Here is a 17,228-nt window from a genome sequence, read left to right as displayed (position 1 = left end):
GACCCACACACAATTATGATATATGCATTTGCCATTTAACGCTGTAATGTGTTGTGTACGGTCGTTTTTCTTTGATCAATTTCTGTATGTATTATTCCTGTCAAGACTGGCTTTGCATCATCATAGTTCATCTAGGCTAGGTTTTCTACATGAGGCCAGGAGGACAAATCTACAGTTTCTGAGTGTGTTTTGAATAAATCAACTGGTTAGTTTAGAGTTGAGGAGATAATCTACTATTTTCATGCAACAATACACAGAGCAATAACTCAATTTTTCTTATCCTTTTCTTTATTTCCAAAGCTCCAACAACTGCACCTGAGAATCTATATGTGGAACCACTGAAAGGCAAACCTACATCTGTGCGGGTAATGTGGGACGAACTCACCGACAATGCTGGAAAAATAAAAGGTTTTTACAAGTCTATTCTATAATAGTCTATACACAAATATCGGCTGAACTGATTTAAAAGCCTATTGGATTGTTTCTGAGCCTTACAACTACATTTTTTAACATGTTTTCAGATAATTTTTGGTTATGAAAATATTACCAATACACCTGTTAGTTAATAAACATTGGAAATGCAAGAAATATTATACCACCCATTGGCTTGTGCACACGATTGTATTATCTATCCGAGAGCTGTGTACCAAAAAATAAGATTGCACTAATGTTATTTAACCCCTTCAGCCCCAAGCCTATTTTGACCCTAAAGACCAGGCCATTTTTTGCAATTCTGACCAGTGTCACTTTATGAGGTTATAACTCTGGAACGCTTCAACGGATTCCGGTGATTCTGAGATTGTTTTCTCGTGACATATTGGGCTTCATGTTAGTGGTAAATTTAGGCCAATATTTTTTGCGTTTCTTTGTGAAAAAAATGGAAATTTCGCGAAAATTTTGAAAATTTTGTAATTTTCAAACTTTTAATTTTTATGCTCTAAAACCAACGAGACATATGACACAAAATAATTAATAAATAACATTTCCCACATGTCTACTTTACATCAGAACAATTTGGGGGAAAAAAAAAAAAATTAAGGAAGTTATAGGGGTTCAAAGTTTATGAGCAATTTCTCATTTTTACAACAAAATTTACAAAGCCACATTTTTTAGGGACCACATCACATTTGAAGCGATTTTGAAAGGTCTACATGACACAGAACACCCAAAAGTGACACCATTTCAAAAAACGGCACCCCTCAGGCTACTCAAAACCACATTCAAGAAGGTTATTAACCCTTCAGGTGCTTCACAGTAACTAAAGCAATGTGGAAGGAAAAAATGAACATACTTTTTGCAACAAAAATGTTAATTTAGCCTCAAATATTGCATATTCACAAGGGTAGTAGGATTAAATGAACCCCCAAAATTTGTTGGGCAATTTCTTCTGAGCACACAGATACCTCATATGTGGCGAAAAAACACTGTTTGGGCGCACGACGGGACTCGGAAGGGAAGGAGCGCCATTTGACTTTTTGAACAGAAAATTAGCTAGAATCGTTAGCCGCACCATGTTGCGTTTGGAGAGCCCCTGAGGTGCCGAAACAGTGGAGCTCCCCCACATGTGACCCCATTTTGGAAACTAGACACCTCATGGCATATGTCTAGATGTTTATTGAGCACTTTGAACCTCTGGGGGCTTCACAAAAGTTAATAGAGTTGAGCCGTGCAAATAAAATTTTTTTTTTTTTACCACAAAATTGTTACTTCAACCAGGTAGCTTTTTTTTCACAAGGGTATCAGGAAAAATTGCACCATAAAATGTATTGTGCAATTTCTCCTGAGTACACAGAAATCTCATATGTGGTGGAAATGAAATGTTTGGGCGCACAGCAGGGCTCAGAAAGCAAGGAGCGCCATTTGACGTTTCAAACGCAAAATTGTCTGGGATAATTAGCGTATTCCATGTTGTGTTCGAAGCCCCCCTGAGGTGCCGAAACAGTGGAGCTCCCCCACATGTGACCCCAGTTTGGAAACTAGACCCCCATGGCATAGAAAAAAAAATAGGGCGCACGCACAAATGTTCTGCAAAAAAGGGGGGGGGGACTAGGTGGGATGGAAAAAAGAAGTCCTGTCCAAAGTCGAATACGACTGCAGGACGATTGCTGATCAGGTACCTAATTGTACATGTTTTGTTTTGTTTTTATTATTTGGGGTGCACAAAAAAAAGCAAAAACTAGAGCAACAATTACGTACCTGATCAGCCAATCACGTAGCTGATCAGAACTTGGCAGCAGGCAGGTGGGGGAGAGGGAGTGGGAGATGCGATTGGGGATAGTTAGAAAAGAGCCACGAACAATACTTACAGGATGGATCAGAACAGCGGCATATTGGGGGGCGGCAGATTGGGCGGTGGCAGATGGGGGGGCAGCGGCATATAAAGGGAGCATCTGTGAATGTGAGATGGCGGCGGCTGGGATAGGGTGGGGGCGGATGGGAGAGTGCGCAGTGGATGCAGGAGCTGCAGAGGATGGGGGCAAGGGGGGATGGGAGGGAAGGGGAGTGGGAGGTGAGATTGGGGATAGTTACCCTACAGGATGGATCTAGGCAGCAGGATCACAGGAGATGAAGGAGGCAGCAGATCGGGGAGGGTGAGAGGTGGGAGAGGGAGCGCAGCGCAGATCACGGGGGAGACAGGTGAGCAGAGCGCAGATCACGGGGGTGAGAGGTGAGGGAGCGCAGATCACGGGGGAGACAGGTGAGCAGAGCACAGATCACGGGGGTGAGAGGTGAGGGAGCGCAGATCACGGGGGAGATAGGTGAGCAGAGCGCAGATCACGGGGGTGAGAGATGGAGGGAGAGCGGACAGCAGATCACGGTTGTGAGAGGTGAGGGAGCGCAGATCACGGGGGAGACAGGTGAGCAGAGCACAGATCACGGGGGTGAGAGGTGAGGGAGTGCAGATCACGGGGGAGATAGGTGAGCAGAGCGCAGATCACGGGGGTGAGAGGTGGAGGGAGAGTGGACAGCAGATCACGGGGGTGACAGGTGAGGGAGCACAGACCACGGGTGTGACAGGTGAGGGAGCACAGATCACGGGGGTGACAGGTGAGGGAGCACAGATCACGGGGGTGACAGGTGGAGTGCACATCACGGGGGTAACAGGTGAGGGAGCACAGATCACGGGGGTGACAGGGGAGGGAGCACAGATCACGGCGGTGACAGGGGAGGGAGCACACATCACGGGGGTGACAGGGGAGGGGGCACACATCACGGGGGTGACAGGGGAGGGAGCGCACATCATGGGGGTGACAGGGGAGGGAGCGCACATCACGGCGGTGACAGGGGAGGGAGCGCACATCACGGCAGTGACAGGGGAGGGAGCGCACATCACGGGGGTGACAGGGGAGGGAGCGCACATCACGGGGGTGACAGGTGAGGGAGCACACATCATGGCGGTGACAGGGGAGGGAGCACACATCATGGCGGTGACAGGGGAGGGAGCACAGATCACGGGGGTGACAGGGGAGGGAGCGCACATCACGGCGGTGACAGGGGAGGGAGCGCACATCACGGGGGTGACAGGTGAGGGAGCACACATCACGGGGGTGACAGGTGAGGGAGCACACATCACGGGGGTGACAGGTGAGGGAGCACACATCACGGGGGTGACAGGGGAGGGAGCGCACATCACGGCGGTGACAGGGGAGGGAGCGCACATCACGGCGGTGACAGGGGAGGGAGCGCACATCACGGCGGTGACAGGGGAGGGAACGCACATCACGGCGGTGACAGGGGAGGGAGCGCACATCACGGCGGTGACAGGGGAGGGAGCGCACATCACGGCGGTGACAGGGGAGGGAGCGCACATCACGGGGGTGACAGGGGAGGGAGCACAGATCACGGGGGTGACAGGGGAGGGAGCTCACATCACGGGGGTGACAGGGGAGGGAGCACACATCATGGGGGTGACAGGGGAGGGAGCACACATCACGGGGGTGACAGGGGAGGGAGCACACATCACGGGGGTGACAGGGGAGGGAGCACACATCACGGGGGTGACAGGGGAGGGAGCACACATCACGGGGGTGACAGGGGAGGGAGCACACATCACGGGGGTGACAGGGGAGGGGGCGGGTAGCTGACCACGGGGGTGAGAGGTGGTGGGAGCGTGCAGCACATCACATAGGGGAGGGGGCGAGCTGCACATCACGGAGGGGAGGGGCCGGGCAACAGATCGGGAGGAACGGTGGCACTGTGGCAGATGGAGGGTGGCGGCAGCGGATCGGGAGGTGTGGGGGTGAGGGTGCAGGCAGCAGATACGAGGGGTGGGGGTGCGGGCAGGAGATCGGGGAGACAGGTGGCAGATCGCGGAGGGCAGCGGCGGCGGCGGATCGGGAGGCCGGTTTCATACAGTGCAATGGCAGCGCGGCAATTTCTGGGTCCCATGCTCCGGTCTCATAACAGCATGGGACCGGAGCTTGTCGCCCTGACATTGCACTGTGTACACTCACTGTGCTCAGTGTGCTGGCGTGCTGCAGGGACGATAAGTGAAGCTGATGGGGGCGGTCACCAGCAACAGGTTCACTGTGATTGGAGAAATCGGTCACAAGGCCGATCTCTCCAATCAGAGCTACTGGAGCTGGGGGAGGGTGATCCAGTGAGGTCACCCAGCTCCAGCCAATGGCCAGTGCTACAGCTGCACTGGCCAGGGCTGGATTTCAATGTTTCAGTCATTTTAAATGGCTGGAACATTACAGTGGCTGTGATTGGTTGAGCGGCGTTCCTCAGCCAATCACAGCCTACGTAGGTCCGGGGAGGAGGCACCACCCCTCCTGAGGTCAGGAACAGGTCCCCTCCTCCCCGAATCTGCGGTTTTTGTTAGCCGATCGCAGTCACCGGAGGCTCCGGTGCCGCGATTCCGCCATGACGGAAAGATCCGTCCTTGGTCGTTAAGGCCCAGGGCACAAGGACGGATCTTTCCGTCCATGGTCGTGAAGGGGTTAATAAGGTAGTGCACATGTCCGATTTTTTCCTCATACCATGTGGTCCAAGAAAAGAGTTACAACATTTCACAAATTGCCTCAGAGAATCAGATGGCACTCGGCCATTTAAGGAATTGTCCGGCTTAAAATGATAAGTCTACAGTCACTCTATGTGTTGCTCTATGTGCCTACAGACTTCTAAATCCTCCTAGCGCACGCACTGTGGTCTACGAGGATTCTTTGGTTTCTGAGCCAGGAACGTCAGTCTTGTGACCGCTATTGTGCGATATGTATGTCCCCGGCTAGAGCACGGCTAGTGGGTTTGGCCTCGCTCTAAACAATGTATTGAGCTAGGCCATGCCCACTAGACAGCTGTGACTACTAGTCAGACGCACCCAGTCCATACATTTGTATGGAACAAACAAGCGGAAACATGCATATCACACAATTGCGGTCACGTGACTGCCATTCCCAGCTCAGAAACTGGCGAATCCTTACAACACACAATGTTTGCATCGGGAGGATTCATAAGTCTCCAGTCACTCTATGTGACTGCAGACTTATCATTTTAGACTGGACAACCCCTTTAAATCTATGGGTCTGTGAAAAAAAATCCGGTTTCACTTGGATGACATCTGAGTGCAGTCTGATTCCCACAGACTAAAGTGGGCTTTACACGCTACGATATATCTAACGAGATGTCGGCGGGGTCACGACGTAAGTGACGCACATCCGGCATCGTTAGGGTTATCGTAGCATGTGACAGCTACGTGCGACGGTGAACGAGCATAAATACTCACCTTCTCGTTCATCGTTGACACATCGCTCATTTTCAAAAAATCGAACGTCCGGTTGTTCATTGTTCCCGAGGCAGCACACATCGCTCCGTGTGACACCCCGGGAACGATGAACTGCAGCTTACCTGCGTCCCGCCGGCAATGCGGAAGGAAGGAGGTGGGTGGGATGTTTACGTCCCGCTCATCTCCGCTCCTCCGCTTCTATTGGCCAGCCACTGTGTGACGTCGCTGTGACGCCGAACGTCCCTCCCCCTTCAGGAAGTGGATGTTCGACGCCCACAGCGAGGTCATTTGGAAGGTAAGTACATGTGACGGGGGGTTACAGCATTGTGCGACACGGGCAAGAAATTGCCCGTGCCACACAAACAATGGGGGCGGGTGCGATCGCACGAGAAATCGACACATGTAAAGCAGCCTTTATAGAGTCGAGAAGATGGAGAACTTTTTTTTATTCTCCACCTTCAGTAAAACTGATTCCACTGTGATTAAAAAAAACAATTCCACTCTTTTTCATACGTCTGGATTGTGTATTATGGTCAAATGTCAATATGTTTTCAACAAACCAAATCTGCTATGTGTGAACATTCCTTAGGAGCAGATATTACTTGGTGAGCCAACTGATCTTTTCCTTGAGAGTTTTATAGATCAATATATGAATGAGTAGAATATAGAAGAATGATTTACTGTTCAGTTAATTTTCCAGGTCTTTTTCCATATGAAGAACAATCGGCGTAGAAGAATTTGCATCTTCAGGCAAATTTACATATATGCTTTAGCATACTTCAGATACATTACATTTTTAAATTGAGATATTAGACACAGACTTGCTTTACATATCTTTTCATGTAAAAGCGCTTCAGAAATTTGGCATTTCTATATTTATTACATACAGTTTATATTACAAGCCCTGTGTGAAGAGTAAAAACATAAACATGTGGTAAGCCATAGCAATGCAACAACTGACTACTGAAGTAAAAAAAAAAAAAAGCAACAAAAAGAGGAATATAATTTCCTCCAAAAATTCAGCAATTACTCACAGCAACAAGAGGGCAGCAGCTGTAACCTGTCCAGGCCAAAGGAGTCTTTGTAATGACTACTGAAGTGAATAACATTTATTATCTTGTGATATAGCTCTTGTCAATGGGGTGGGATATATTAGACAACAAGTGTATTATAGCTGTAGGGGCCACAATACAGTTTATAAGGAACTGTAGGGGCCATAATACTGTATATTGTGAGCTGTGGGGGCCATAGTAAAGCACTTAGGGAGCAGTGGTAGCCATCATACTCTATACATGGAACTGTGGAGACACCATGTTATATATATATATATATATATATATATATATATATATATATATATATATATATATATATATATGTTGAACTGGGGGCCTCAAGATGTATATAGAGAGCTATCAGGATCTCATTACATTGTTTATAGGGGACCTCAATGTATATAGGGAACTGTGGGGACATAATATTATATATAGGGGATGTATGAGCTATCATACTAAATATAAGTGGCTGTGAGGGCCTCATGACATTATATGTAGGAGGCCTTAATGTACAAGTGCATCTCAATAAATTAGAATATCATCAAAAAGTTAATTTATTTCAGTAATTCAATACAAAAAGTGAAATGCACATATTATATAATCATTACACACAGAGTGCTCTATTTCAAGTGTATGGCTTACAGCCAATGAAAAGTCATTATCTCAGAAAATTAGAATATTATATAAGACCAACTGAAATAATTATTTTAAACTCAGAGATATTGGTGCCTACTGAAAAGTCTGTACAGTAAATGCACTCAATACTTGGTTGGGGCTCCTTTTGCATGAATTACTGCATCAATGCAGCGTGGCATGGAGGTGATCAGCCTGTGGCACTTCTGAGGTGTTATGGAAGCCAAGGTTGCTTTAATAACAACCTTCAGTTCATCTGCATTGTTGGGTCTGGTGTCTCTCATCTTCCTCTTGACAATACCCCATAGATTCTCTATTAGGTTTAGGTCTAGCGAGTTTGCTGGCCAATCAAGCACAGTGATACTGTGGTTATAAAACCAGGTATTGGCACTTTTGGCAGTGTGGACAGGTGCCAAGTCCTGCTGAAAATAAAATTTCCATCTCTAAAAAGCTTGTTGGAAGAGGGAAGCATGAAGTGCTCTAAAATTTCCTTGTAGATGGCTGCGCTGACTTTGGTCTTGATAAAACACAGTGACCTACACCAGCAGATGACATGGCACCCCAAACCATCACTGATTGTGGAAAATTCACACTAGACCTCAAGCAGCTTGGATTGTAGCCTCTCCACTCTTCCTCCAGACTCTGGGACCTTGATTTCCAAATGAAATGCAAAATTTAATTTCATCTGAAAACAACACCTTGGACCACTGAGCAACAGTCGGCTTCTTTTTCTCCTTGGCCCAGGTAAGACGCTTCTGGTATTGTCTATTAGTCATGAGTGGCTTGACACAAGGAATGTGACAGTTGTAGCCCATGTCCTGGATACGTCTGTGTGTTGTGGCTCTTGAAGCACTGACTCCAGCAGCAGTCCACTCCTTGTGAATGTCGCACAAATTTTGAATGGCCTTTTCTTAACAATCCTATCAAGGCTGCAGTTATTGCGGTTGCTTGTGCACCTTTTTCTACCACACGTTTTCCTTCCACTCAACTTTCCATTAATATGCTTGGATACAGCACTCTGTGAAAAGCCAGCTTCTTTAGCAATGACCTTTTGTGGTTTACCCTCCTTGTAGAGTGTGTATATATCAATCAGCAGTCTTCCCCATGATTGTGTAGCCTATTGAACCAGACTAAGGGACCATTTTAAATGCTTAGGAAGCCTTTGCAGGTGTTTTGTGGTAATTATTCTAATTTTGTAAGATAATGACTTTTGGGTTTTCATTGGCTGGAAGCCATAATCAACAATATTAAGAGAAATAAACACTTGAAATAAATCAGTCTGTTTGTAATGACTCCATATAATATATATGTTTTCCTTTTTGTATTGAATTACAGAAATAAATTAACTTTTTGATGATTCTAATTTATTGAGATGCACTTGTATATAAATAATTATGAGGACCAGTGGCTTAACTAGAGTGTAGTGGGTGGGCCCCGGCGTAAAACTTGGACCTGGGCAACCCCTGCACATTGGTCAGATGTATTGGCCTCTGTAGCATTCTAAAGCCTATAAAAACATAAAAATATACTCCCCTCTTTCTTCATTATGTAATAATGTCCTTTATCCTGGTATATATGTCCCCATCCTGGCATACATGGTTCTCATCCTGGTATATGTGGTCCTAATCCTGGGCCCATCCTGGTATATGTAATTGCCACCCTGTTTCCCCAAAAATAAGACCTATACCGAAAATAATGGAGAAAGGTATCCAGCAGCGAATCTTCATAAAATCCAAATTTATTCAAAAAATTTCAGAAAATCACATAGTGACAAATAAAATCATATCAAGGAATAACTGTCCACTGAGTCTAAAGGCCGCTTTACACATAGCGACATCGCTAGCGATGTCTCTGCCGATCACACCCACCCCCGTCGATTGTGCGTCACGAGCAAATCGCTGCCCGTGGCACACGATATCGTTAGTCCCCGTCACACATAGTTACCTGCCTAGCAACATCGTTGTGGCTGGCTAACCACCTCCTTTCTAAGGAGGTGGTTCGTTCGGCGTCACAGCGATGTCACTAAGCGGCCGCCCAATAGAAGCGGAGGGGCGGAGAGGAGCGGGCCAAACATCCCGCCAACCTCCTTCCTTCCTCATTGCGGGCGGCCACAGGTAAGGTGATGTTCCTCGTTCCTGCGGTGTCACACGTAGCGATGTGTGCTGCCGCAGGAATGATGAACAACCTGCATCCTGCAACAGCAACGATAATCGGGAAAGGAACGACGCGTCAACGATCAACGATGAGGTAAGTAATTTTGATCGTTAACGGTCGCTCATGCGTTTCACATGCAACCACGTCGCTAACGAGGCCAAATGTGCATCACGAATTCCGTGACCCCAACAACATCTTGTTAGCGATGTCGTTGCGTGTAAAGCGGCCTTTAGACAAATGTGTTTCAGATATCAATCCTTATTCATTGTACAATGATACAATGAATAAGGATTGATATCCAACATGCGTTTGTCTTAGACATTTATTACATGTTATGATTTTATCTGTCACTTTTGATTTTCTGAAATTTTTTAAATAATATTTGATTTGATGAAGATTCGCTGCTGGATACCTTTTTCCATGTTTCTCCCTGTCTGGCATCCCAGCATCCGGTGCAACGTATCTTCTAAAGGGAGGTGAGCTGAGAAAATTTCTTTTGTTACCCTGAAAAAAGCCCTAGTAGGATTTGGGGGCTTTTTTGAGTATGTTTAAAATAGAAAACCTACTCCAAAAATAAACCCCACCTGCGGTTCCATAAGGAAGTGTCCAAGCAGCTAGAAAAGTTAAAGAATACAAGTCTCTTCATCAAAGAGACCAGACACCGCCAAAGAAATCAGACTCCCCAAAAGAAAGCAGACTCCCCCTGCTCCCCCAAAAAAGACCAAATGAAAAAGACGAGAAATGTGAACAATGTCATCAGAAAGATTATTAGCTGTAATGCCACTATATTGTATATACCTATAACTTCTGAATGTCCTTTTTAAAATGTGGAGCCCAAAAGTGGATCCCATATTCTAGATTTGGCCTTACCACTAATTTATAAAGTGGTAAAAATATGTTGAGATCACAGGAATTTATTATTCTTTTTATAAACTCTAAAATTTTGTTTTGTTTTGCAGCTGCTGCTTGACATTTAGTACTGCTACTTAGCTTACTTGCAATCAAAATACCCAAATTCTTTTCTGTAGTCCTCAGTATATTTATATTTAATGTATACGCAGAAATAAGATGCAGCAATAGGATTACTCCATCCTAGGTGCATTATGCTACATTTGTCAACGTTAAATCATATTTGCCAAGTGTTTACCCATTAAGACATTTTATTATTAGTATTGTACTGTCCAGGTCAGTTTTTAATATCCTACATAATTTGGTGTCGTCAACAAAAACTGATACTTTACTATCAATCCCATCCACAAGGTCATTAATAAAGAGATTAAAAAGAATCGTTCCTAGCACAGATCCCTGCGGCACCCCACTGCTGATTATAGTCCATTTAGAGAATGTAACATTTACCACCATTTTTTGTTTCCTGTCTCTTAGTCAATTCTGTACTCATCTGCTTATATTTTCTTACCTTTCTTAAATATTGGTATCATGTTAGCCATCTTTGAATACTGTGGCTCCAACCCTGTTCTAAAAGAGTCTAAGGAGTACTTTACATGCTGCGACATCGCTACCGATATATAGTTGGGGTCACGTCGTTAGTGACGCACATCCGGCGCCGGTAGTGACATCGCAGCGTGTAACACTAATGAGCAACGATCAACGATCGCAAAATCCAAAACGGTGATCGTTGACATGTCGTTTATTTCCTTAATATTGCTGCAGCCACCGGTACGATGTTGTTCGTCGTTCCTGCGGCAGCACACATTGCTATGTGTGACACCGCGGAAGCGACGAACATCTCCTTACCTGCATCCACCGGCAATGCGGATGGAAGGAGGTGGGCGGGATGTTACGTCCCACTCATCTCCGCCCCTCCGCTTCTATTGGCTGGCCGATTAGTGACGTCGCTATGACGCCGAACGCACCTCCCCCTTGAGGGAGAGATTTTTCGGCGGTCACAGCGACATCGCTGACAAGGTATGTGCGTGTGACGCTGCCGTAGCGATAATGTTCGCTATGGCAGCGAGCACCAAATGTCGCACGAGCGACAGGGGCGGGAGCTATCGTGCTCGACATCGCTAGCAATCGCTAGCGATGTTGCAGCGTGTAAAGTACCCCTAAGAAGATGAGATACAGCCGTCTGTCAATTACTGAGCTCAATTCCCTGAATATTGATATATTAATGCCATCCGGCCCAGCGGATTTGTCAATATTAAATTTGATAAGATGCAGGTGTACTTCTTCTTGTGCTAAATTAGTTATATCAGGTTGAGTTATGTCTTTTTGAATGATCGTTTTATTAATATTGATGAAAAAATCCCAAATTTTCCACAAAACACAAAAACACAAAAATAACACATACTGGAACAGGTGAACCTTGTAATTACTAAATGTTTTGAGCAACAAGGAAATGAGGGGGGGGAGAGAAGGAGGGTTTAGTTGGGAGGGAAACCCTGATGACCCTAGCTGGAGAGTATATATCCCTACCTGCCAACAGAGGGTATGACACCCTAAGTTACTGGGTGCCACCGTTCCACGTCGAGTTTCCCTCTCCCTGACCCTGATATAAGAGATGACAGGGAAGGCACAGTCCTGGTCAATTGGTACAACTGCACATATAATACAATTAAGCAGTTATATCCCCAAATGATGTTTCCCCACTCCTGATCCAGAAAAAATACAAGCACAAAAAATCAGTGGTATGACCTCAAAAAAAATCTTGCAAAAGGTTTTCTGAAACCAGTTTTAGAATAACATCCATATAATATGTCACAGAGCTTATATCAATATACTCCTGACACATTCTCTCAAAGGTTTTACAGAAAAATAGACCACCACTACAGGATCATTTAAGGGAGATACTGTATGTCAAATAGCATCTATCCCAATCAAAGATACTGGATAATCAAGGAAGAAAAGATAATACACTTCCCTGAAAAAGCAGGTCTTCACGCCTGCCTGGCCTCAACGCGTTTCTCCTCTCCCGTCAGAGGTTCATCAGGAGGCTTAGGGGAGACAGCAGTGAGTCCTATTTAATACCGGTCCATGGCTTACGGTATCTTTGATTGGGATAGATGCTATTTGACATATCTACCTTAAATGATCCTGGAGTTGTGGTCTATTTTTCTGTAAAACCTTGGAGAGAATGTCAGGAGTATATTGATATAAGCTCTGTGACATATTATATTGATCTTACTCTAAAACTGGTTTCAGAAAACCTTTTGCAAGATTTTTGTTGAGGTCATACCACTCTGATTTTTTTGCAGTTGTATTTTTTTTGGATGAGGAGTGGGGAAATATAATTTGGGGATATAACTGCTTAATTGTATTATATGTGCAGTTGTACCAATTGATCAGGACTGTCCCTTTTCTGTCATCTCTTATATCAGGGTCAGGGAGAGGGAAAGTCGACGTGGAACAGGGGCGCCTGGTAACTTAGGGTGTCATACCCTCCGTTGGTAGTTAGGGAATATCCTCTCCATCTAGGGTCATCAGGGTTTCCCTTCCAACTATCACCCTCCTTCTCCCCCCCCCCATTTCCTCGTTGCTCAAAAAATTGAGTAATTACAAGGTTCACCTGATCCAGTGTGTGTTATTTTTGTGTTTTCGTGTTTTGTGGAAATTTGGGATTTTTTAATGAATATTAATAAAACTAAAACGTACATTTTTAACTAGGGTTTGAGGTTATATATTAGCCCTCCAAGTACTCTACCCATTACATATATATTTTGTTAGATTCTTGTTGAATGATCCCTGGAACAGTCAGTTCATTGGTGAACACAGATGAAAAATGCCTGTTTAAAATCTCAACCTTTTCTTTGTAATATATAAATATTTAATTATATTCTTTTAAGGCACCATACCATCCAGCTATTCTCTTAATGTGTTGAAATCTGCTTTCCTAAAGTTTCAAGTTTTTGCATTTCCCCTTTGGAATGTTTTATTGATTATTACATTGATACTTACCATATTATTTGTTGCATCCAAAGTGCTCCCAGACCTGTAAATCTGAAATTATATCTGGTCTATTTGACAGAACCAGATCCAGCAAATTATCTCCCTGATTGTTTTATCTACCAACTGAGGGAGGAAATTGTCTTGAATCTTGGATAAGAACTTATAGCACAACCCGAAGATTCTATGTCCCACTGAATGTCTGGATAGTTGAAATTCCCCATAGTAAGAACCTGTTTATTATTTGCTGCCTTTTTATTGTGTTGCAGCATTTCATCCTTTACCTGTTCAGTTATATTAGGAGGCTTATAGCAAACTTCAATTAGCAGCTTTCCATTATTGCCCTCCCCATGTGTATTTCCCATACTGACTCTACATTGTCTCAGCTCCCGTCAATGTCATCACCAGTGAGCACAAGTCTTAATGGGAACCTGTCATGTCAATTTTTCATATTAAACCGCCCCCAATGTGTTTTACATGATGCAATTGTGACGCCCTGGGCAAGCCAGGGGTCACAGGTAATGACATCACCACACCCTACACCCCGGTTAGGCACATCAAAGCTAGACCCAAAAATCCTTGTTGCCGTCCCCAGGGGCTGATGTCCACACCAGGGGGTGGAGCCAGGCGGTTGGTTTTCAACCCCCCATTAGTTCACAGTCCTGGAGGAGTGAAAACACAGGCAGTTAGAGTGAAGCTAGGGAAGGGAGAGGAGTTTTTGAGAGGTGAAAGTGGAAGGAGGAAAGTGACAGCTTAAGAGCCTGAAGTTGGTCCGGGTGTGTGCCCCGGACAGAGACAGCAAGGTTAGCAGACGGCGGTGACCGACTGCAGGAGTGGCCTATCGGAGTTGCCGTAAGGACCGTGGACGGGCGGTGGCCCGGCGGTACCGGACCGGTACACAAGGAGAAGCCAGCACCATTGGCAGGGGCCTTTCGGATCCCGGCAAGGCTTGGAGTCGCCGTGAATTTGCCAAATCCGTCAGTGAAGGGGACCTCCGGGTTTCCAAACAACTAAGTCCCGATTGAAGGCAACAGTCCAAGTATGAGAGAGACACCGCCACCGCCAAGGCACCAGTTTCTCAGGGCCAGCACCTGCGGGCAAAGAGGGGCTCCTCCGGCCTATATCCAAGTCGGGGAGCGGGTTACCGGTGGGAACCCATTGGAACCAACAGAAGTACTAGGTGCAGGGAAAGAGACAGTCACCGTTAACTACCGGGGAAAAGCAACAGCAGCCGTCCGTGGGAACCGTCTTTCCAGCCGTGTGTTTTACCGAGAACTGTGTCATCGTCTCAGGCTGAGTGAGTACCACCGTGCCGTGCGGCACAGCGCTGCCCCCGCGACCCTGCACCTCACCAGGCCCCGCACCCGGCCTGCCATCCACCCCTACCCCATCATCGGGCCCCGGGACAACCAACCCCCTACCCACGGAGGGGAGAAGTAACAACAAAGCTGCTCCCTGTCACCTCTCCCGGGATCCCCGTCCAGAGCAGCGGTGGTGTCCACACAATCACCACAACCGTGGGTGGCGTCACGGACAATAAACCCCCAAAACCATTCCCCTTTTCACTCACGGGCGAGGAGCGCCGCTTGAGTTCCCGGGATCCGGCCCATCGCTCGAGCCACCGAGCAGCAGCGGCCGCAGCAGCAGCGGCAGCCGGACCCGAGCAGTGGGAGAGCGCAGCGTCCCCTCCTCCGCCCGCGACACAATGTGCATTACTAACATGGTTTAAAAAAATAATAATAATAATTCCATGTATTTATCTTAATAAAAGACTATATGCTTGGGTGAATGCAGTTAATACCATAAAGGGTTCAGTCATAGGGGAGGCACTTTTGCTGGGATCATTTACGGTCAGTCAAGTTCAGCCATGATTATTTTTTGAACTTGGTAACGCCCCCAGCATTGTAATTAATTACACCACAGGTCCTTCAACATCAGTTCTCTGCTGAGCTCCTCCGATTATGGTCACATGATCATAACATCACAAAGGTCCTGCATAGACCACTTGTAATAATGCTGAGCTGAGCTCGAACCTTTACAGTCACATGTTCTTGACATCACACAGGTCCTGCATACCACTTCTCAAATACTGAACTCTGGAGATCAGTAGAAGAGAAATAGTAGTGCAGGTCCTGTGTGATGTCACAATTATATGTCCATAATAGATGGAGCTTAGCAAATAACTATTTTTTAAGGACTTGTGCTGTAAATGACAATGCAAGGGGCATTTCCAAGTTAAAAAAATAATCATGGCTGAACTTGACTGACAGTAAATGATCCCAGCAACAGTGCTGCCCCTATGACTGATATCACTAACCCTATCACTGCTTTCACCTAAGTATATAAACTATTTTATTAAGATAAATACATGGGATATTTTTTTTCTTTAATCATGTCAGTGATGCACATTGCATCATGTAAAACTCATTGGGATCAGTTTAATAGGAGAGGTTGACATGACAGGTTACCTTTGTGTAAAATTCAACAAAAATACACCCCCCTCCACCTTTTTTTGTCTTTCCTGTCCTTCCTGAATGTTGTATAACCCTCTATATTTGTCACCCAGTCATGGCTCTTGTCCAGCCAGGTTTCCATAATGCCCACCACATCATAATCCGTAGCTGACATAATAATCTTCAACTCATTCATATTGTTTACAAGACTTCTTGTGTTGCAGCAGATTATTAATACTATTAACAAATTTCTTACTCCAATCCCTTCCCTACTTTCTTTGCATGTCCCTGCCCCCTCTAAACCCACATTGACCCCTACTGTCTCCCTCTCTCTGTCTACTCTATCTATTCCCTTAATTACTCCACTACCCTCCCTCGCCCCAGGTCCTAGTTTAAAAGCTCCTCCATCCGTCATACCATTTTTTCCCCCAGCAAAGCTGGACCCTCCCTATTGAGGTGAAGCCCATCCTTACCGTAGAGCATGTAGCCAATAGAGAAGTCGGCCCAGTTCTTCATGAATCCAAACCCTTCCTTCATGCACCAGTTTCTAAGCCACGTATTTATTTCCCTAAGATTCCGCTGTCTTTCTAGTGACGCTCGTTGCATCGGTAGTATTTCTGAAAACACCACCTTGGAGGTTTTGGACTTTAGCTTCTCTCCTAGTTCCCTGTAATTTTGTTTAACCTCTTAATCTGGCAATTTTCATTTTTGTGTTTTTCCTCCTCTTTTTCCAAGAGCCATAACTTTTTTTTTCCTTCCTCATTGCCATATGAAGGCTTGTTTTCTTGTGTGACAACTTATACTTTTGATATAAACCATTAATTTTACCATATACTTTACTGGAAAACATTAAAAAATTCCAAATGTAGGAAATTGCAAAAAAATTGCAATTCCACAGAAGTGTTTTTTTTTTAAATTCAAAATATTAACCATATGGTAAAAATGACCTGGCAATATGATTTCCCAGGTCAGTATGAGTTGTACTTTGCAAACATGTATAGTTTTTTTTATGTAAATGGTGAAAAAAAAATCTGAAATTTGTCCCCCTTCCAAAAGGCACATTTGTGACCGTTTTTATAGACTCGTAATGTTTTAATTTTTTGGGTTCTGGGGCTGTGTTGGCTTTTTTTTTTTTTTTTGCACCTTGAGCTCATGTTTTCACAAGTACTATTTTTGGGTAGATGTGATGTTTTGATTGTTTTTTATTGTACCTTATTGCAATATTGCGGCAGCAAAAAAAACTTAATACTGGTGTTTTTATTTTTTTTTTCATTATGATGTTTACTGATCAGATTACTTTATTTT

At 45.1% G+C, this 17,228-nt stretch overlaps 1 protein-coding gene across 1 annotated transcript in view; it reads left to right on the top strand.

The window, feature by feature from the left end:
- The window catches only part of FNDC1 (fibronectin type III domain containing 1), a 391,652-nt gene that overhangs the window by 182,982 nt on the left and 191,442 nt on the right, over positions 1-17,228 (top strand). The window contains exon 6 of the mRNA XM_075338178.1: positions 301-408. Coding sequence (XP_075194293.1) covers positions 301-408 — 108 coding nt within the window. The remainder of the gene's footprint in view (positions 1-300; positions 409-17,228) is intronic.

The sequence above is a fragment of the Anomaloglossus baeobatrachus genome, chromosome 3 (genome assembly GCF_048569485.1).
Source record: "Anomaloglossus baeobatrachus isolate aAnoBae1 chromosome 3, aAnoBae1.hap1, whole genome shotgun sequence".
Classification (NCBI taxonomy): Eukaryota; Metazoa; Chordata; class Amphibia; order Anura; family Aromobatidae; genus Anomaloglossus; species Anomaloglossus baeobatrachus.
The sequence above is the reverse complement of the archived record's forward strand: the minus strand, read 5'-3'. Positions and strand labels throughout refer to the sequence as shown.